This window comes from Aegilops tauschii, chromosome 2, assembly GCF_002575655.3.
Source record: "Aegilops tauschii subsp. strangulata cultivar AL8/78 chromosome 2, Aet v6.0, whole genome shotgun sequence".
Lineage (NCBI taxonomy): Eukaryota > Viridiplantae > Streptophyta > Magnoliopsida > Poales > Poaceae > Aegilops > Aegilops tauschii.
The window spans coordinates 411,804,971-411,827,538 of NC_053036.3; the positions used below are offsets into that span (position 1 = coordinate 411,804,971).

General features: G+C 46.1%; 1 protein-coding gene and 1 long non-coding RNA gene across 4 annotated transcripts; one reads left to right on the plus strand and one right to left on the minus strand.

The window, feature by feature from the left end:
- Window positions 1–1,508: 1,508 nt before the first annotated feature.
- On the plus strand, window positions 1,509–10,172 carry LOC109761258 (sugar transport protein MST1). Its single transcript, XM_020320062.4, has 4 exons — window positions 1,509–1,824; window positions 1,906–2,225; window positions 8,881–9,513; window positions 9,597–10,172. The coding sequence occupies exons 1-4, from the start codon at window positions 1,689–1,691 to the stop codon at window positions 10,038–10,040; spliced, it is 1,533 nt and encodes a 510-aa protein (XP_020175651.1). The 5' UTR covers window positions 1,509–1,688; the 3' UTR covers window positions 10,041–10,172.
- A 2,334-nt stretch (window positions 10,173–12,506) lies between these two features.
- Window positions 12,507–17,741, minus strand: LOC109761259 (uncharacterized). 3 transcript variants are annotated; one of them, XR_005768477.3, is made up of 6 exons: window positions 16,983–17,741; window positions 16,624–16,882; window positions 16,095–16,450; window positions 13,414–13,569; window positions 13,145–13,236; window positions 12,507–12,885 (listed from the first exon to the last, which is right to left on the minus strand). It is a non-coding gene; the product is annotated as an uncharacterized lncRNA (long non-coding RNA). The 3 variants fall into 3 exon arrangements; XR_012202892.1 differs by having other exon boundaries at window positions 13,145–13,293; XR_012202891.1 differs by having other exon boundaries at window positions 15,828–16,450.
- Between the last annotated feature and the right edge of the window lie 4,827 nt (window positions 17,742–22,568).

Sequence of the window (22,568 nt, forward strand, 5' to 3'; positions counted from 1 at the left end):
CCTTCACATTGATTCCCGTGGGAAAACGAGGTGATGAGGATGAGATTCTCGGCGACGCGCTGTCGCTGACTAGGCGGGTCCACCAGGCTTCCGCGCCAAAAACATTTCCCTCGGTGCCCCCGGGCGCCGCCCAGCGTGCCGGGTTCGGCTTGGATCTGCTGGCATCAATTTTGACCCTAACCGGCGAAAACTGGCCTTCTGGGGGCGCGACTGGGCCGATTTTTTCGAGCCGGCGATAAAAAAAGGGGCTTGGGGGGGGGGGGGGGGTGCGAGTGGAGATGCTCTAAGGAGTGCTTAGTTTCTGTGTTGCGTTTGTTTTTCCTTTATGTTTGCGCCAAGGACGCTTTTTTTGCTTTTTTGTCCGTCTGTTGATAGTGGAACCCGATCCAGTCTGGATCATATGGAAAAAATAACTCATGAATTTCCGTAATAGTAATTTTATGGGATGAACGTATAATTTATGAGAAGTTATCAGACACCAACTTTTCTTAGTTCATGTAAACCTCTTTCCTTAAAATCATTTTTTTGTCAAACAAACCTAGCTAACCAGGACATGCATGTCATTGACACGTGACGGTGACCGGCGAGGTGCGATGTAGCGGCAGCGAGGTGGTGGTCCAGTGTGGCGGTGATGACACAGCCGCCCGACGGCCAAATGATGCGGCGGCACGTGGCAGCAGGCGGTGAGGTGGTGGCCCAGCAGTGCGACGATGTGACGGTGGCGGCGGCTATGTGGCGCGCGGCGGGGGGGGGGGGGGGGGGGGGGGTTGAGTTTTAAAGCGGTTTTATAACTGCCAATAATCTACAGGAGGACAATCTTCCCGTATACTTGCAGGAAGGAGGGATGTTTTTATGGGATCTCGTATTTTTTTTGGGTTTAAAGAAGCTGTTGGAGAGCTTTTTTTGCCTCAACTTCCCATAAGCTATAGTTATTTAAGGTTTATGGGAGTTATTGGAGTTACTCCTTGGAGAGATAAACCCAAAGCGTAGAAAGTTTGTGCTCCCATCCGTGCTCGAAAAGGAAGGCATAAATGTTGTCCAAAGTCAGATGGTGTTAAGTTACGCCAAATTTAACAAAAGAAACGAATAGAAGATCATGTCTGGCTCGATAACATGAACATGAGCTGTTCTGGTGTCTGGCTCAAAGATAACTTAGATGTATCTGTGCCAATAAGTAGAATAAACATGATGTGCTCGTATCTTCAGTTAGAACTTAATTAAGTGTTATATGTACCATTATTCTTGCTCAAGCTCCAACTTGCTGAACACAAATAATTAATATCCTCTGCATTGACTTGCGGATGAAATCGCGATCTTGCTATCTTGGATAATGGACGTTTTTTCTCTTGACAGCTTGGATAATGGATGGTATTAATTGTCACCGCGTCATTCCACATATGTACACATGTGTCTTGCCTAATGAAACGTGCTGATTAGTGGGCCATCTTCAGCATGTTCACCTACTAATCAGCCATGCTTACTTGGCTGACCAACCTCTTATTTCGGCCATTGTTGGCTGGCTACCTGTCTGCACGATGCCGTTCGAGTTTGTCTACCAGCATCTGCAAGTCTACATATATTGCTCTGCTCTGCGCCCTTGAAACACCCAGGCGATCTCACGAGAGCTGTGTCGTCGACTCGTCGTTGGATCGGGAGGACGTAGAAAGAAAGCGTGCGCTGAGGGAGAGATGGCCGGTGGCGCCTTCGTGGCGAACGATGGCCCCGCCCCGGACTACGGCGGACGGCTGACGCTATCGGTGCTCATGACCTGCTTCGTGGCCGCCTCCGGTGGCCTCATCTTCGGCTATGACATTGGCATCTCAGGTGAGCCTCGGCCCCGGCCTCGACCTCGATCGATGTTTCTTGAGCTACGGCAGCCGGATGGGGTTTGATGGTTGACTTCAGGCGGCGTGTCGCAAATGGAGCCGTTCCTGCGGCGCTTCTTCCCGCACGTCCTGGAGAAGATGGCGGTGGCGAAGCACAACGACTACTGCCTCTACGACAGCCAGGCGCTCACGGCCTTCACGTCGTCGCTGTACATCGCCGGCCTGCTGGCGTCGCTCGTGGCTAGCCGCGTCACCAAGGCCATAGGGCGGCAGCGCGTCATGCTCGTGGGCGGCGCGCTCTTCTTCGCCGGCGGCGCCATCACTGGCGCGGCCATGAACATCGCTATGCTCATCATCGGGCGCATGCTGCTCGGCTTTGGCGTCGGCTTCACCAACCAGGTCAGTCCCTACGGGCAGTCCTGTCGATCGAACAAATGGAGTAGTAGTACTAGTATATTATGGAAGTGATTAGTTATTTCTCAGTCAACAGTGGACTGCTCATAGCCACCAGTATCACTTTTGTACTTGATGGTAGTCACCAGTCAAGAATTATTATGGGGTAGTAACCCTTAAGTACTTAGAAACAGCAAAATACGGAAAATGTTATTTCCCTCAATGCAAACATGCATCGTATCCTGATGTGGCTTAACTAACGCACGCTCATACGGGACCGATGGGCTCGGGGCCTCGCGGACGGAGCGACTCGCCGGTAGGAGTACGTCAGAGTTTTAGCGGTGAAATCTGTGAGCAAGAGAAGTTCTAAAAAAAAAATCTGTGAGCAAGAGAAGTTCAAAAAGGAAAAGACTGTTTGTGAGGAAGGGCCCTTCCAAAATTAGATAGAACCATTTTATCCATCCCTATCCTTTGTGGCAAAAGGCCAAAAATAGATAAGTTTTTTTTTGAGTGGTAGATAAGGTTATGTAAGAGTATTTAGCAAAAAACTACCACAATTCGTGAAACCGTGCCTACAAACTATCATTTTACAAATTTATGTCTAAAACTATCATTTTCTCATTAATCCTTGATTAAAAACTACCAAGTCTGAAAAGAGCCCGATTTGGCTTTTTTAAGCGCGTTTCTGACAGAATTGGCCCACACATAAGCGGGCTAAAAAGCAATCGGGTCCCTAGTTTTTTTTAAAAAAGCAATCCAGTCCTTGGCGAGGCCCAGCACAGCTGGCTAGCACGCTCGCGGCGACGGCGGCGGCGGCACGCACGCAAGCCAGCCGGCCAGCAAGCGGCGAGCGTCGTGGCAGCGGTGCTCGTGTTCCTCTACTTCTCCTCGCTGCAGCAGCTCGCCGAGCAGCAGCAGCCCAGCCCCTTTTCTCCTTCTCCACTGCCTCCTCTCCGTCTCCTTCTCCTGCAGCAGCAGCAGCACGGGCACGAGCTCCTCCTCTCGCGCAGCCCCGCCGCACTGCACAGCCGCACCTCGTCGCAGCCCCACCGCCGCACGCACACACGCAGCCGCGCGCACAGCCCTTGCGCAGCCGCTCGAGCAGCCGCCCCGCCGGCCCGCCGCAGCAGCGCGAGCAGGATCCTCCCCTCGCCTGACGCAGCCGGGCCCCATGGCACGCCCGGAGCACGCGCAGCTCGCAGGGCCGCCGCGAGCTCGCCTCACCAGATCCACGCCGCGCCTGACCAGAACGGCCAAAGCACGGGCCTCCTCGCCACGCCGCCAGGGCCCTCGCGCCGGACCAGGCCGCCGCCTGCCTGGCTGCCGCGACCCACAGTCGTGGCCAGCGCGCGCGTCGCGCATCCCAGCGCCTCCTCGCACACGCGCACGCAGCCGCCGGCCCCCTCCAGTCGCTGGAGGACTGGATTGCTTTAAAAAAAAAAACTAGGGACCCGATTGATTTTTTATCCGCTTATGTGTGGGCCAACTCTGTCAGAAACGCGTTTAAAAGAGCCAAATCAGGCTCTTTTCAGACTCGGTAGTTTTTAGTTAAGGATTAATAAAAAAATGTAGTTTTCGACACAAATTTATAAAGTAATAGTTTGTAGGCATGGTTCCAAGAATTGCGGTAGTTTTTTGTTAAATACTGTACCTAAGCACCGTCGGGAGTGCCCTGGACCAGCGACTACTGAGCTCAGTTCTCTTTTTTTTTGCGGATAGAGCTCAGTTCTCTATACCAATAATCAACGCCGTATGTCATACGAGTATCATTGTTTTTTTATATTTTTTTGCGAATATAGGAGTATCACTGTGATTGCAGTTTCGAGCTCCATCCATAATATTCTGCTAATACAGCTTCGCAAGCGTGTGCACAAAAATACGTTTTTCCCACCATGTCATCCGAAAATGGATTTTTACCCAATGTTTTCCTGCTGTTTCGACAGCAGAAAGAAAATATCTGCCCCCTGCAAGAAAAAAGAAATAAAATATCTGAACGCTAGTACTTCGGTGCTTTAGAAAAACTGACATTTTTTATGTGAATTAATCGAGCTCTACCAGTAAAGGGTTTGCTACTGAAATGACAAAAACAGTGTTTAAAACCGTTGTCCAGTGATACTCGGGAGAGCCGTTCGTGTAGAATGGAACGAACCAAAGCTCCTTATCAGTTGTTAATCTGCTACAGCTATATTTTTCTTTGAAACGTGGTCCCTTAAGGCCTGATTTATTAAAAAAGGTCGAAGAGAGTTGCCCAGTTAATTAACGAAAAACCGGGCGAAAACCGTCACAACATGTCTGTAAAAACAAGCACACAAGGCGACCTGGTAACCCACACAAAAACGCACACACGCCGTCGAGGTTGCAATCCGGTGTCATCGTCATCACACCTCCGCGAGGGCGACTCCGACTCCACCATCAACGACCACCGAAGTAGCCCTCACCGCAAGCAAGCGCCGAGGCTTGCGTTGGTCGATGCAAAACAATCCACCACACGCGCCGACGACCAGGCAGCTCCGACTCCGTCCGAAGCTGCCATCGTTGCCACACAAGAAGTCGCGCCACATCACATTGCCGGACGGACAACTACCAACCGCAATGTTGCGAGCGTCCAGCCTATGGAATGCGCGAACAGGATCGAAGCTCTTCAAGGCAACGCCCCCAAGGGAGGATGCGACGAGGACGACGACGTCGCCCGACCCGAAGCTGGGCCTTAGGCATTTGCCCGAAGATCTTGAACCAAGGGTAGGAGGTCGGAGATCTCCACGGCAGCGCCTCCAAGGAGGGGAACGGCGCCCGCGGGCGCCGCCGCCGCCGGCCGGCAACAACGGGGCAGGTCTTCACCAGGAGCATCTCGAACACCACCCCCACGCGCCTCAATCCGCTGACCCGCTCGCCTCCCACGCAGCAACCGCGCTGTCACCGTACGGGAGCCACCACATACCTCGCCAGCAGCAAGCCGGGCAGGACCCAGCCGCAACCGGATCACCATCTAGCCTCACGCCGGAACCCCAGCCGCCTGCAACCACCGAAAGGACGAGGCCGCCGGACTAGCAAGCCGGCCAGATCTGTAGCACCAAGCAGGGAGGGGGCCGCCACCCCGCCCCATCCCGCAACACAGAGCTGCCGAGCCGAAGCCAGGCAGCCCGCAGCAGCCGCTGCACCGCCAAGAGGGCGCCGCCGAACAGGAGTCGCCGGCCGCCACCCCATCTGCCGGATCCACGTGCCAGGAGCCACCAAGCCGCTGCCATCCGCCGGACCCACAGCGCTAGGAGCTGCCGGAGCACCACCGCGACGCTGCCGAGCCGAGCAACACCATCCCGCACGGACTGTAGGCACCACCCATCGCCGCGCCAGATCCGCATCTGGCTGCGCCCGCCCACCACTCCGCGATGCCAGGGGAGACCGCCGCCGCCAAAGAGCAGACCCCCCGCCGCCGGCACCGCACGGGCTTTGCCCGGCGGCGCACGCCGGCGGCGGCGGGGTAGGAGAGGGGGGAGGTGGCCGCTGGTTGAGGGCTGGGGCGCCCCGGTGCCGCCTGGGAGCGGCACGGGAGCGAGAAAAGAATTTTTTTTAAACAATTATTTGAATGAGTTAATCTGCTACAGCTATCAACTGATTGATTCAGTCTTCCGCTGACATACGAAGCGTATAAAGCCAGCCATTGTTCACTGGACTTACTATATCTGGTTGTGGACTTGACAGATATATTTATTCTTAGACAGCTAGTGTTCAGTTCTCATGTCAAATGTCATCTGACATTGCGATGATATCCTCCAGAGCCACCAACCTCACTTGCTTAAAATTTTAAGTAGCAATAGACAGCCTAGTCCACACTCCTATCTGGTTGACCCGGTAGCATGGCTAACCACGTCACAGATAGGAGTCCCTACCGGTTTGTCTGATCTGAGTTCCTGCTATATGAATATTGCTCGTTGTTCATGAGTGTTTTAAATTGAAATGATTTTGTATTTACACCAACCCTAAAGTTGCCGTGTAAGACCCCAGAAACAAATACGACTTTGTGGATATTTTTCCTTTTTATTTTTAAGAAACACTGGTTACAACGATAGACGTGCATGCACACACACACTTCAACCATGAAATGATTTTGTATTTGCACCAACCCTAAAGTTGCCGTGTAAGACCCGTAAAACAAATACGGCTTTGTGGATATTTTTCCTTTAGTATTTTTTAAGAAACACTGATTACAACGTAGATGTGCACTCGCAGACACTCAAATCAGAAAACACACACATCGTCTACTGAAGATCGGGCCCGAGTGGCAGAGCTTTAAGGTTGACCAAGTCACGATGAACACAACACTATCAATAGAAACATCGTATCCCACCGATAAAATAATTCGCATTAGTCACACCAAAGTGTCAAATTTGGAGTTTGATCTGAGGGTACCACGGCCCTCCTAAGTCCTAACCATCCGACCATGATAAGTTTTACTTTAAGAGGTTTATGCTACGAGAGGGATGTGGACACTTGACACTTCTAGGCCTCGTGTCGCTCACCCACTCGCGTACATGGGCCTTGCCCCAGCGGGAAATGACACACATACAAGTTTCATGGCAAGCCGCGCGCCATGGAAGTTTATTTCATTCCTTTTTTCTTTCACTTCGTGTTCTCTCTACTTTTTTGAAATATTCTAAAATTTACATTTGGATAGTTTACTATTTCTTATAAAAATATATTAAAAAAATATTCAACGCATATTAAAAAAATCATATTATTTTTTAAAAGTTTTCACATATTTATAAATGATATTCGTCTATTTGAACAAATGTTCCTATTTTTTAAAAAAGTGTATATTTATATAATGTTTTAACTAAAACTATTTGTCATGTGTTGCATTAAAAATGGTCCGGCCTATATTTTGAAAATTGTTCAATGTGTTTCTGAATAATTTTCAACATTATTATTTCAATGTTCGTCATAAATTTAAAAAATATTCAAGGTATATTAAAAATATATTTTAAAACTACTTATACAAATATATTTATAACAGATATCTTGTATTTGTCATAAAATCACTTTACAATTTTTAGAAAGATCATATATGGAAAAAAAGTATGAAAAGGAAAATATTAAAATAAATAACAAAAATGAAATGGAAAACAGAAAAATACTATCTGCTCAAACGAAATCAAAGAGGAAAATTGACCCAACACCCCGGAGAGGAAAACCAGCTCACCCAACAAAATATGAAAAAAAAACCGTCTTGCTCTCGCAGCTGGGCAGGCCCAGCTCGTAGCTTGCCTAGCCCGTTATGGAACTGGCGCTCACTGGCCGCGCTTACTGGGCCGGCCCACGATGCCGCGCAGCCAAAATGTACATATAGCAAAAAAATCATTTCTAAAATGTTCCTGCCGAAAGGAATCGATCTCTGCACGTTTAGCTTCAGTACAGGTTGCCTAACCACTACAACAACAAGACGCTAGTTAAAAATTCGGCGCCAACATTTTTAAAATAACTATAGCTGTATTGTTTATTGCTCATAGATAGAAAAACATGATTTTTTGGAAAACAATATGAACATAATTTAAAAGTTTACAGATTTTAAAAAAACACGAATTTTAGAAAAGTTCATGTAATAGAAAAGGTTCACGAATTAGAAAAAGTTCATCAATTTTCAAAAAAAGTTCACTAACGTGAATGAAAAGTTCATCAATTTTGAATAAAGTTCATTAAATCTAAAAATAGTTCATTGAATATGAAAAATTAGTTCACGATTTTTAAAAAAAATCATTGATTTGAAAATAGTTCATTGGATTTCCAAAAAATCATCAAATTTCAAAAAACAGTTCGTAGAATTTTGAAAAAGTTCATCCTTATTGAAAAAAGTTTATCGAATTGGAAAAAAGTTCATCTGTTTGAAGAAAAAGTTCGAGAATTAGAAAAAGAAAAAAAGGACAGAGGAAAAAGAATAAAGAAAAGGAAAGGAGAAAAATCGAAGAAAGAAGAAAAGTTGAAGAAACATCTATGTAATCGCGCTCAGGTGAGGTGACGGGGTCTAGCACAAAACACTCATAGCGCGGGTTCGAATCCTAGGTTTTGCACTTTTTCACAGTTCGGAAAACAGAGAAAAATAGAGAATCGGGCCGGCCTTTAATGGGCGCTTAAGGCGCCGTTTAGGGTTTGCCGATGTGATATGCGAATCCGCGCGTGAAAGGGCAAAGACAAAGAGGCGTCGTATTTGGGATTGTGCCCCTATTTTTGCGCTTTGCATCCGCAGCCTTGAGATGCACCTAAAGCGCGCTTCATATGGCATATGTCGGACTCTGGTAGAGTTACTCTTTTTTTTGCGAAAAAACTTTCAATCTATTCATCTTCAATCATGGCAGTACAACGAACACCGAAAATAAAAATTACATCCAGATTCGTAAACCACCTAGCGACGATTACAAGCACTGAAGCAAGCTGAAGGCGCGCCACCATTATCGCCCCTCCATCGCCAGAGCCTCACATATATCGAATCAAATTTGGAACAAGTAAATAAAGTCTAGTACTACATCACTAGGATGACATACGCAAAAGGGGAGAACGGATCCATGTTTGCTCGTATCATCGGATGCATTAACGTCGGTGTAAATATGATTGCCGAACGACGATGATTTCATCTAATGACTGATGCCATATATGCATGACAAAATGATAGGCGACTCCTGTGTTCCTGTCCGAGATGGCCCCGACGCAGTGGCGCGGCTCCCTTACCGCCGGCTTCCAGATCTTCCTCGCCCTCGGCGTCCTCATCGCCAACCTCACAAACTACGCAACGGCGCGCATCTCCTGGGGCTGGCGCCTCTCCCTGGGTCTCGCCGGCGCGCCGGCTGTGATCATCTTCCTGGGCGCCCTCTTCCTCACGGACACCCCCAGCAGCCTCGTCATGCGCGGCAAGGCCGACGAGGCCCGCGCCGCGCTCGTCCGGGTGCGCGGGGCGGGCGCGGACGTAGACGCGGAGTTCCAGGACATCCTGCGCGCCGTGGCGGTCGCGCGCGAGAGCGAGGAGGGCGCGTTCCATCGGATGGCGACGAGGCGCGAGTACCGCCCTCACCTGGTGCTCGCCGTGGCCGTGCCCATGTTCTTCCAGCTCACCGGCGTCATCGTGCTCTCCTTCTTCGCGCCGCTGGTGTTCCGCACCGCCGGGTTCGGCAGCAACGCCGCGCTGATGGGCGCCGTCATTCTCGGCGGCGTGAACCTGGGGGCCCTCATGCTCTCCACCCTCGTCATCGACCGGTACGGCCGCAGGGTGATGTTCATGGTCGGCGGCATCCAGATGATCATTGCCCAGGTACACATCCACGTCCAGTTCCATGCGTACGTATACTTGAATGGTCGGGTTTTCTCACGCAGACACACGTTTGAGCATTGCAGGTTGCGATGGCATGGATCATGGGCGCGCAGGTGGGGAAGAGCGGCGACGCGCCGATGGCGAGGCCGTACGGGGTCGCGATCCTGGTGTTCACGTGCATGCACGCCGCCGGGTTCGGGTGGTCGTGGGGGCCGCTGGGGTGGGTGGTGCCAGGCGAGATATTCCCGGTGGACATCCGGTCGGCGGGGCAGGCCATGAACGTGTCCATCGGCCTCGGCCTCACGTTCGTGCAGACGCAGTCGTTCCTCCCGATGCTCTGCAGCTTCAAGTACGCCACGTTTGCCTACTACGCCGGCTGGGTCGCCGTCATGACCGTCTTCATCGCGCTGTTCCTGCCGGAGACCAAGGGCGTGCCGCTCGAGTCCATGGGCACCGTCTGGGTCAAGCACTGGTACTGGAAGCGGTTCGTGCAGCCGCAAGCAAAAAGCGCCGACGCACTCACCTAGTTGGCCCCGTCAAGTCTGTTCGCTATGTAAACCAAACGAACTCCTCGTTGACTCCTATACGCATCAGTTGACCCCACAACTTTTAACAATCTGCCTTTAGTTTTATATATATTTGAGCAAATTTTGATAAAATTTGAAGAGTTTGTGTCAGTTGACCTCACAGATTTTTTGGGTCTGGCACTACGCTGTTTAGCAGGGCACTTCCTTGAGCCATTTCTTTTCCTCTTGAGCCATGTGGGGAATGGAGATTATGGGAGGACCAGGAGAAGTAGGTGAAATCGGATCCGATGGAGAGAAACCAATAAACCTAAAATTACTTTTTTGACGAAAATACTCAACTCCATATTAAATAAAACCATCGACAATGGTGGGTCTCAGCGGCATGGAGCAGCGGGGTCTCGCCGGTGGACGTGTGATGATGGACGAGCGCAGGATGGTGGCGTTGTCTGGCGTCGTGATGGCGTCGACGGCAGCTAGACCGGGCAAGGTACATGCATCAGTACATCACTAAAGATGGATTGGTCGCAAGTGGCTGCGGCGGCCTCATACCCGGCAGGCGTCCTGGTTGAAGAGTGCGCCGGACTGGTGGGTGCCCCATACCCGGCAGGCGTCCTGGTTGGGACCTCAGGTCTTAGATGTTAGATTTGGCTGTGATGTCTGTTTGGTATTACGCCCAGACTATCAGCATCCCTTCATCAACTGGATAGGAGTAGCGACAGATGTTGCCTAGCAGTGGCTTTAGTCTTACTTTTGAATGACTTTTTAAGGTCTTGTATGAATAATTAATAAAATGGCTGCATGCATCGTCGAGATGCAGAGGCCGAGATCCTCCTCCATTTCAAAAAAAAAAATCATTGCTTACGATGCAACCTCAGCAGATTGAGAGTAGGCTTTAATCGTTCCTTCCCATTTTTTTCTCCGTTTGTTCTTTTTTCATTTGTATATATTTAAAATAATCTAATTATATATTAAAAAATATTCTTTCTCATTTAAAAAAATAGGAATTCGTTTTTTAACTGTGTATAAAAATAATGTTTTAGATGTGTACAAAACTGTACAGTGTGTATGAAAAATAGGCTTAGAAACATATATTTGAAAAAAGTGTTAATCTTGTATTTAAAAAATATCAATCATACATAATTTTTTTCTTATGTATACAAAATATATACAATGTATACCCTCCACATAAAAAACTAGCCTACAAAAGCGTCTTGCATTTCGGTATAGAGGTAGTATATGTTAAAAAGTTGGCACCAAAACATATATTTGACAAAACTGTTAACTATATTTATTAAAAATGTTCAACAAGTACCAAAACAATGTTTCAAATGTATACAAAAAATTTACTATGCATATAAAAAAGTACACATCATAATATATACCGTATTTGATAAAAATAATTTAATTACCTATTTAAAAAATGTCCTACGTGTGCAAAAAAAAGTTCTAGATGTATAGAAAAATATACACAATGTATTTAATAAGTAGATATGTATTGAGAAAAAAAGAAAATAGAAAACGAAAATGAAAGAAAACCGTGAAGAAAAACACATAAAAATGAAAACTAAAGAAAATCAATGAAAACATGAAAAACACATACAAAAGAAAATAATTTAAAAACATTGAACACCAATGAAAGCTGTAAAGAGAACAAAAAAAACCATAAAGAAAAATAAAAAAAACAAAAAAACAGTGGAAACCATACAAAACCATAATGAAAACACACAGAAAAGCGAACAGACCTATGATTGAATGGTTTGTATGACAGTGATATGCCCGCCCACCAGGTTCAAGTTCTAGACTTGACACCGGTGCTCACATTTTTCTGGATTTATTACAAGCCTTTTGGCGATGTGCGTTTAGTGGGAGGAGACGTTCCCGTCGACTACAAAGACGCCCGTGACGACTTCGTCAATCTCAAGATGATGTGCCAACTCAAGTCACTCAGAGGTGCTCATAGGATAGGGTATGCAAGCGAGCTCATAGGATAGGGTATGCAAGCGTGCATTTATAGGGGTGAATGTATGTGCATATGTATGATCATTTGTGTCTGTATCGTGTTAAAAAAATAGAGTAAAGAAATGAAAACCGTAAAGGAAAATACTAAAAAAGAAAGGAAAAACCCCAATGAAATCGCACCAGTCCAACCACCAGACAAAAAGAAGAAGAAAAAAAAACTATACATCGAGTCAGCAAAAGAAAGAAAACCAAATAAAATGGGCTGGCCCACACAGCTACACAGAAAACTTTGAGGCGAGCCGTAATACATACTAGCCTTTCCCCGTCGCGGCGTGCTACGGTGTGGTTATATACATTGCGTTTATTCTTTGTGACACTTCCCCGTCCAATACGCGACAGTCAATACGGTGCGGTTATATAAATTGCATTTATTCTTTAAGGCAAGTGCCAACCAATACGCACGTCATAGATCCTGGTAAGAATCACAATGGAACCAGAAGGAGCACATAGTTTCGAGGACGACATCTATATATGATCCTGGTAAGAATCGATACGGTGTGGTTATATACATTGCGTCTCTTCCTTGAATTTCCACTTTGACAGATGTAAGCATGTATCAACACGCTTAACATATGAGATCTTCAGCATATATATCCTCTTGATTCTTGAAGAATACCTTTAGTATGGCATCTGGCATGTCACTACTAAATTTATCAAAAAGTTATATTCTTACAAGGGGCCCAAACTCATAACTACTACTGAACTGCTAGATCCTGACTTTCTGATGAGTGCTCTAAATAATATTGATGGATACAGAACACAATTGATATTTTTCTATATTTGCAAAGGCAGTCCACCGCTTCATCTTCATGTTCCTTCGTAATATCTGTGAAACATGGGAACTTAACTCGAAGACTCAAAGTTTGCAGAATATAGTATATTAAGAGTAGCATAGCTTCGTAGCCTATCAAAAGGTATTACAGCTGCATAGTTAAATTTGAGAAGTGACAAATTATTTGTGGTTTACACATCTTTTTTCTGCGTGTAATCAAGATACACATTTATACAAATAACATGATGCTAACCATGTCATTAACTACATCCTGATAACATACATGGTAACTCTCAGAACTGAATACACTTACTGCTTTTAATGGAGAAAAACACCATGTCATCGTGGCCGCCATCACTCCAGCTGGTTCTTAGTGGCCGGCAAAAGAGAGCACACTTGATTTAACTATAGGGCAAACAAAAGCACACGTGGAACCATCTGATGCCGTGGTTGTAGTTCGATCTTGGCAAGTAAACAAAGGTAGTAGCAGCAACTTTGACAACACAGCGCGATGGATATGGCCTGCCAAGCCTTGGTGGCTTCATTTGCAAAAAAAAAAAAACAGTGGCTGCTGTTCTATACCTCGAGGTAGGCGGTTTTGCAGTAACAGAGGCGCACCGCCATCACCATGGCTGCAGAGGAGCTTCAAGTGGAAGAGGAGGCAGGGCAGGATGCCGAGAAGGGCAATTCAATCTTCTGCATTTTGGCTGACGAAAATGAAGAACATGGCGTCTGGTGCTAATTGATTGCAAATCAATTGTTCAGAGTTAGCATATTATAGCACAACTAAGCAGCATAGTTTGAGTTTATAGTTGTGCGGTTTTTGGAATGAAAAGGGCCAGCATTTCACTGGATAGAACTGTTAATGATTTTTCCATAGAAAGTACTAACAAAACTCCAAAGGAAGCCCCAGAGATTTTAGAATGTATTTACAGTACAAGATCTCATTAGCATTTCATATAAACTGGGATTTATTTTAGAAATATATGATTATATATAATAGAAAAATGCCTTAATCATCTAGTTCATCCTTATTCAGACTTGCGTGCAGCCTGTAGGTATAGTGAAAACATAAGTACTGGCAGTAGAAATAGAAATTCATTGTCCAACTTGGGAGAAGTTGTGAAAACTGAAATAGCCTTCCTTAGTGTTCGAGCTGAAGAACTGTTTCAGAATATACATTTGAAGATGAATGGTAATTATCCCCCGTCAGAATCTTAACTTGAACATTACAAAACCTATGGGTAACATTATTTGTAACTTCTGTAGTCTGAAACAAATGACAAAGTTAATTATCAAGGGTGTGGTTGTTCTATACCCAGTGGTGCTTCCCGCATTTACTAAAACATATGTTAACAAAAATGTATGTTAATGGCAGACTTCATGCCATTGAAAATGGAAGTAGATAATTGATGTATAGAGTGCATTCCATGTCGGGTGATTTCACACCCAACCTAACCAGATTCTGTCTTGCTATTCTAAGAAAGGACCATTCTTATTATATTAAAGAAGAGATCATCCAATGAACGCAGATTCACCAACCCGGATCCGGCTCCTCTACCGTGCCCAACGGCACGGTACTCTGCCGTGCCTTCTTCCTACCCAGGGGTACGCACTGGTATGGGCCAGAATATCCCTAAAAAAAGAAGATATGGGCCAGAATCCAACCAGCCAGCAAACCTGATACATCACACACCGCTCAAAAGAAAAACCTAATGCATCACACCCCTACATATTAACTAATTAACTATTACTTTTTTGAAGAAGTAATTAAGTATTATTATTTTCCCCAAAAATATTATTATCTTAAAAACACCAATTTTGTATCTCAGTCATATATTATGCGGAGCGAATTTTGTATTTTATATATTTCCTTTTCCTAATTTTTATTACTTATTATTGTTTTATCATTTGGATCGGTCCTTTTATTTTTATTTTTTGTGCCTTTTTGTTTCTCCTTGCGGTGCTCCTTGCTCGCGGAGCGGCCTACCAAAAAATAGATTGCTACTTGTTGTTTGGGCTAAATTTATCGGATAATCCTATTTGATAACCTTAGATAATTTGCAAAAAGCCCGGATAATCCACATCCGTCGGATATTATCGATACCGTATCCGCTACCATATCCGTCGAAAATCCGGTTGACCAAAATCCATATCCGGGGATTCATGCAGCCGCAGTTACATGTCCATGGATCGCACGTAATTACAGGTGCACGTCAGTTGGGCGGGCGTAGATGTGTTCACGTGTCTCTCATAGGTGCTCATAAGGGCAGTGACGGGCATGCATCTGGTGTGCAACTGGTCGACGAGTATGCAACTCCAATTACACAATTGGCACGCAAAAAAGACAAAAAAAATACTAATCAAACTGATTAAACAATAACAAATCAAAAAAAAGGAGAAATAAAAATATTAAATATTAAAAATCGCTCCGCGTAGAATATGACTGAGATTTAGCAAAACCAATTTTCTAATACGAGTTCATTTTCATTTAAGAATGTTGCTCATGTGTATTGCTAATTAAAATTTAACTTTTTATTCCCAATAATAAGTAGGTAATTACTCTAGTTAAACTGTGCATAGATGAACCATGAACGGCTGGGCTGGTTAGTTCTAATTTCTGACCCATAGGCTGATAGGCCCAATACCAATGCGTACGCTGGGTAAGAAGGCACGGCAGAGTGCCGCTGGGCCCAGCGGCACGGTAGAGGATCCTCGTCCCACCAACCCCATAGAGATTTTTGATTAAAAAAATACGATGTTGCCTATCAATAAAACAAACTGAAAGGAAAAAGTATGCATGGATCAGACAGTCCCACAACATGATATATTTGAGCGAGCATGAACCTCTATACAAATAGAAAAGAAAGAACATGAACAGTAAAATCATATCTCCGCTCAATTTTTTTATTCCAATGGATAGCAAGTAAATCTGCTTACTTATGCAATTATGTTTCTTAAAAATTAATGAATCAGAAAATTTAAGCAAGTAAAACCTGAAAAGCCTTCTTTTCTTGTCCCATCTCGTTTAACTTCCGTCTCCGCGTTCAGTAATTTAAATTTGAAAGGGTATAATTAAATTTCCAGATGGAACAAAGAGACACAATAACAGAGCACAATTTTGACTATTAGAATCATATATGTCAGTTGTGGTTGGTTAGCTTTGAACATGAAGTTACAATGGATGGAGGAATGAAGATTATTCAGAACATAGGTCTAGCCAGACAAGTTGTAAATTCGCATATGAACAATTACAATAGTACCATCCCGAAGTCCTTCATTTAGATCTTGCAGCTCCATATCCAGTTTTTCCTGAATGAATAAGTGTTCTCTTTCCTTCTCTTCAACTTCACGTGAAGAATCAGAGGAAGTGTCAAGAATACATGGTATTGTTTTAAGTAAATTCACAATTCGATGTTCCTACTTCACAATCTGAACCTAGATCGTCTATAAGCAATTAAGCATGACCTTAACAGTGCAGGTTGATGATGCAGTCCATTTATGCAGGAATGGAGAACTTCTGACATGTTACATCAGCTTCCAACTGCTGAATCTTCAATATAAAGGTAGTAAGTCCACATTCTGCTCGGGGAAAAAAAATCCAAGATCCCAACGGTTGCTGCAACAACAAAAATTTGTCATCGATATGGTGTGCATCATGTTAAACCGAGTCACCAAATAAAAAGAATTAACTCTGCCAAATCGACCTAAATTTTTTCCTACATAACCAATTTCAGGCTAACACGCAGCAAATGGAAAACAATTAAGAGTGTACATTTTAGGATAACATACCTCTCCTGCTTCCCACTCCAGCAGCACAGTCCTCCTCAGTACCAACCATATGCAAATGCCCCAATCTTCCACCAACTCAGCAACTCCCATAAACCACCTCACCACCCAGCAAAACCAGGGCAAAATCGCCTCAAATGGTGCAGTTACAATTCAGTCAAGTGACCCAAACAATTAGCTCCTTGATTTCCAGTATCTCATAGCCTTCACAAACATCCATTGCTCGTACTCGTGTACACGCGGCAGACTTACTAACCAACAACTAATTAAAGCAATCGATCAACCGGCAATATCCCGTAATATGTTTCTGACTCAGTTAATTGAATTGTAGAAAAGAGAACGGAGAGGCAAGAAGTACTTACTGTTTTTGTTAAGGAACGGAGGAGGGGAAGAGGGCCTGCGAGGATCAGATAGTGACACCGGATAGCGGAAACGGGCTAGGGAGCCAGAGACCGACGGAGGCAGCGCTCTCGGCTCGAGCCCTTCCTCGATGGATGCCTGCTTCTGGTCGTTGGGCTCGTGAAGCCATTGACTTCGGCGAAGAACCTTGGACCCGTCCCAAACTCGTCCGCCAGGTAGGTCATGGGGTGGCCACCCTCAGCCGTCAGGGAAGATGGCGCATGGTGAGCCAGGCTGGAGCGTGCTCACTATCATGGGCGGCGGAGCCCCGGCCGTCGAGCGCGGGGTGCGGGCGGCGCACGTTGGGTCGGCCTAGGCATCGGCGGCGCGGAGGACCCAACGGCACGAAGATGGCCATAACAGCGAGGCCCGCTTGACATCGGCCGTGTCGTGGTTGGGCTGGACCTGCAAGATGGCGAGGGGATCTGGGCGGCCGGAGGGGATGAGGCGCTGGGCGGCGAGATGGACACGGCGGCTCGACGCAGCCCCTCCCATGTACGCCCCTGGAGGCAGATCGACGGAGCCGTCCCTCTGCGATCGTGCCCTGTCCTTGTGCATAGGCGAAGTTGGGTCTCTTTCTTATATAGGGATCTGTTGGGCGGTGGTGCGGAGGCGGTGGGGATAAGCGGCGGGCGGCGGCCGGCTGGAGCCTTCTCGAGAGAGGAAGAGGCGTCTCGAGCCAGTCAACATCCAATTATAAAAAGGGAAAAAATCAGCTAGCCACCACGGGTTGCATGCATGTGAGGAGATGGAGGCCACCCCCGACAGAACGGACGGTTGACCGGGAAAAGAAAATTGCAAGGAAATAGCAACGCGAACCCATGGGTGTATCCCAGCAAATCCCCCACTATTTAGCGTGTCTTCACCCTATTGGTTCGGTTTTCACTGATTGAAAAAAGTGAAAAAACCCAGGTAAATTAAACCTAGCTAGGTTTAGTATATGTATAATACCTGCACACAACACGCATAGCGGGCGCCCCTATATCTTGGGTTCAGCAAGAGGGGAGGAACCCTCTCGTTGAAGGGGAGATAAGATGGGCTAGCCCAAGAGCGCGGGAGGCCACAACCTCCTTTTTCCTGTTGTCTCTAACGTTTCCTGTTTTCGTTTTTTGCTTTATTTTTTAATATACTTAAAAAACTAAATATACATAAATATATTACACAAAACACACTATAAAAATATTTGAAAAATGTTGATCAAGCATTTGAAAAATGTTAAATGCGTATAGAGAATATGTTTATCACGTATACGAAAAATGTGTATAATTTTTTTGATCATGTATTTTAAAAAAATTATCAATCATTTCAACTTTTTTGAAAAAGTATTTGAAAAAAGTTGATCAAGCATTTGAAAATGTTAAATGTGTATAGAAAAAAGTTGACCATGTATTAAAAAAATGATGATTTTTTGCTATTTTTTTAAATAATGCACTTTTTTTGATAAATTTGAGAAATATTACGCCATTTTGATTTTTTTTTAAAAATAATACAACATCGGCGTTAGCGAAGCCGTCTGGCTTCAGTTGGGTTTGTTGGGGCCGACAGGTCCCAGTCAGCCATGGCGAGGCCGATAAGTGGCCCATCGACCATGTGCAAGCCTATGATAGGCCGCACCACGTCACCCCACAGCCACTCGACCTGGTGGGCATGCAGTCGATCATGCCCAGGCCGCGGCGAAGCCGATAGGTGGCTGCTAAGCCATCGGCTGCCCCGCGCCCCCTTCTTCCTCCTTCATTCTTCTTCTTTCCTTCTTTCCTTCTCTCCCCACCCGAAAACACTCTAATTTATACACACAACTTAGCCGATTTCTTGCCCATTTTCCACCGTAGTTGCATTCTAGAGTGTTGGGGAGGCAAGGGAAACCTCGATCTCATAATGGGATAGCTCGTGGTGGTGGTGACCATTTTGGTGGTGGTGGAGGTGGTGGTGGTGGTGGAGGTGGTGGAGGCTCTGGTGATTGAAGGCTGCCGATCGTCGTTGCTTCGCACGCTTCAAGGGTAAGATTCAACTATCATTTTCTTTGTCATAGTTGTTCCGGTAGTATTCGGTAATTTTTTAGATGTGAAATATTACGGTGTGCGATTATTTAGTTGGTTCGGTAATATTCCGTAATATATTTAGATGTCAAATATTTAGGTGCGCGGATATTTTTAGTTGGTCTGGTATTATTCCGTAATATATTTGGATGTCAAATATGTAGGCGTGTGAATATTTTTAGTTGCTCTGGTAATATTCCATAATATATTTAGATGTCAAATATTTAGGTGTGCGAATATTTTAGTTTGTCCTGCTGCTTAATAGTTGTCCATGTTGAATAATTTTTAAGTCAACAGAGATGTCTGAGGTAGTGAAGTTTGTTTTTTACTACAACCATGGTACTGTCCGAGCAAATGAGATGGGAGCTGATCTGAGTGATTTTCAGCACATAGAGGTGCCACTAACTACCCCTCAAATGTGGTATGTTAGTTAGTTGACAGACTGGTTGACAAGATGTTGAGGGCTTAATATTAAAACACACATCGTCGGTGTTCATGCATTATGGACCCGGTCAAGTTCAACCATTTACTTTTATTTGAGGCCAATAGAGTAAGACTCTCAGTGGGTGCGCTGGTTACAAGGTTGCGAAAGCAGGGGATGCCATCTTGTTGCCTTAGTGCTTCCCGTCGTGAAGGAGGCCAGTGCACCTGAAGGCGAGGGTGGTTACGATCCTAGCCAGAGTAGTGAAGGGATGCATCATGGTTACGAACCAGTGCAGAGTAGTCAGGTAGAAGGAGGAAATGCGGGAGATGATGGTTATGAACCAGGGAAGAATAGTCAAGTAGAAGGAGGAAATGTCGATGGTTATTACAATGGCGAGGCAGATGCTGACTAGGTAGATGGGCACATGCAAAACCAGATGGAAGATGAAGATACAGATGGTGATAGTGGTCATGCCGATGATTCAGACGAGTTGGATGAAGAAAAGAACATAGAGGAGGTGCCGAATCCTGCATCATGGAACCAGGACATCTCATCTGTAATGACCGTGAACGATGGCCATGATTCTGCCTGGCAATATCACCAAAACAACATTGCGACAGGTGCTATGTATCCCAACAAGGAAGCTCTGAAGTATGCAATCATTAAATGGGCAATGTCCATGCAAAGGGTTTTCAGAGCTCATGTGTTAAGTCAGAAAGACTTGACAATGGTATGCAAGAACATACATTGTCCTGCCAGGGTGCATGGCTATCTCCGTAAGTATGGCACAAGTTGGGTGATCAGTGACTTAGTTCATCACACTTATGTTATTCCCAGTATAGCTCAAGATCATGACAACCTTTCGTCCACGCTTATTGCTCGGTTGCTTTACAACGAGATAGTGGAGTGCAAAGCGATGGAAGTGAAGGCTATCTAGACAAAAGTATTCATCAGGTTGAAGTACAAAATTTCTTATGGCAAGGCGTGGAGGGCTAAGCATAGGGCGCTTGATACCAGATTTGCTTCGTATTTCGATGCATATGACTCTGTTGTCCGGCTCCTCCAGACACTGCAGGACAGGAATCCAAGCACCTATGTTGACATCCAAGACATGTTCATACCAGAGTTCCCAACTGTGAGGGTGCTGCATCGACTGTTCTTCTCTTTTGGTGTATTCATCAAAACTTTTAGTTATTGTCGACCAGTGATATGTTGAAAGGATCGAGAAGATGGGTCTAGAGGGGGGGGGGGTGGTGATTAGACCCTTAACAAGTAAAAGTGACGGTTTTTTATTTCTTCAAGTTAAGGTTGAGTTTAGCACAAGTTAAAGGGCATCCAATACATTTCAAGCAAACATGAGAAGAGTATAGACAGTGGAAAGAGTAAAGCATGCAATTAGCAAGAATGTAAAGGGATGGGATTGGAGTGAGCAAACGCAATGGAGACGCGGAGAATTTTTGGCGTGGTTCCGATAGGTGGTGCTATCGTACGTCCACGTTGATGGAGACTTCAACCCACGAAGGGTAACGGTTGCGCGAGTCCATGGAGGGATCCACCCACGAAGGGTCCACGAAGAAACAACCTTCTCTGTCCCACCATGGCTATCATCCACGAAGGACTTGCCTCACTTGGGTAGATCTTCACGAAGTAGGCGATCTCCTTGCCCTTACAAACTTCTTGGTTCAACTCCACATCACGACGGAGGCTCCCAAGCGACACCTAACCAATCCAGGAGACACCACTCTCCAAAAGGTAATAGACGGTGTGATGATGATGAACTCCTTGCTCTTGTGCTTCAAATGATAGTCTCCCTAAAACTCAACTCTCTCTAATAGATTTGGCTATGGTGGAAGAGGGATTTGAGTGGAAAGCAACTTGGGGAAGGCTAGAAATCAAGGTTCAAATGGTAGGAATGGAATCTCTTGATCTCAACACATGAGTAGGTGGTTCTCTCTCAGAAAATGAATGGTGGAAGTGTAGGCACGTTCTGATGGCTCTCTCTTATGAGAAGAAGGGGGTGGAGGGGTATATATATAGCCTCCACACAAAATCCAACCGTTACACACTTTTGACTCATCTTGGTGGCACCGATTAGGAAACTTGGTGGCACCAATCTATTCAAAAATATGAACCTTAGGATTCTCGGTGGGACCGACTCGAACAACTCGATGGGACCGATGTGCTAGGGCTTAGGGAAAACTTCATCTCGGTGGCACCGATTGCATCATCTCGGTGGGACCGAAGTAAGTGCAACGGGCAACAAAGAATCTGTCAAGCCAACTCGATGGGACCGATCGCAACAACTTGGTGAGACCGAAGTGAATGCAACAAGTCATAGAGCACTGGCAAGGCCATCTTGGTGGGACCGAGATCCATATCAGTGTGAGTCGGCGTCCTGGGACCGGGGGTGCCCAGACTTTCCTGCCTGCGGCCCACGGCATGGCTCCGTCAACGGCCCGGTACGTCCCAGCTTCAACGACAACAACTCAAGACCCTCGCGAGGGGCCGAGCCTCGCAAGGCGGACGACACCAAGACCTCCCTGGGAGCGGCCTCACTAGGCTGGCTCCCGAGGAGCGGAGATATCTATGCAAGGTGCACCTCACGAGGTTCATATGACGTGAGCCATGACGACCAAGACCAGGCGGGTGCCAGCGGGCGTAGTGTACCAGTTTCCTCTTTGGTGCTAAGGAGGCGAGTGCAAGCGCGGGGTCCCGAGGAATCAAGAAAAGGTTTCCATATCGGTGTAACAAGACCAACCACCATGACGGCAAGACGGAGGTCATCGCGGAGCCCACCGAAGTGTCACCACCAGAGCCCTTTTGCAGGCGAAGACTACTTTTGTCAGGATAGCTTGTACTAGTTGTCTCCCTTCAAATTTGGCCGTTGTGGGACCCCTTCCCACCTACATTTGGGAAGAGGACCAAGGCCACTATAAATAGGACTTAGCCACCACCATAGAAGGAGATGAGATCAGATCAGATCCATTCCACCCTGACCACCTCACCAGCTCATCGAGCTCAAGAACACCTCACCTCCTGAGGTTGTTCGTCCACTGTACTAGTTCATCCTCAGCCCATCGAGGCAATCC

Excerpts from the sequence above, each read along its gene's own strand:
- LOC109761258 (XM_020320062.4), top strand. The coding sequence starts at position 1,689 with ATGGCCGGTGGCGCCTTCGTGGCGAACGATGGCCCCGCCCCGGACTAC. Across the intron at positions 1,825-1,905 it reads CTATGACATTGGCATCTCAG|GCGGCGTGTCGCAAATGGAG; the intron begins GTGAGCCTCGGC and ends GGTTGACTTCAG. Across the intron at positions 9,514-9,596 it reads TCCAGATGATCATTGCCCAG|GTTGCGATGGCATGGATCAT; the intron begins GTACACATCCAC and ends TGAGCATTGCAG.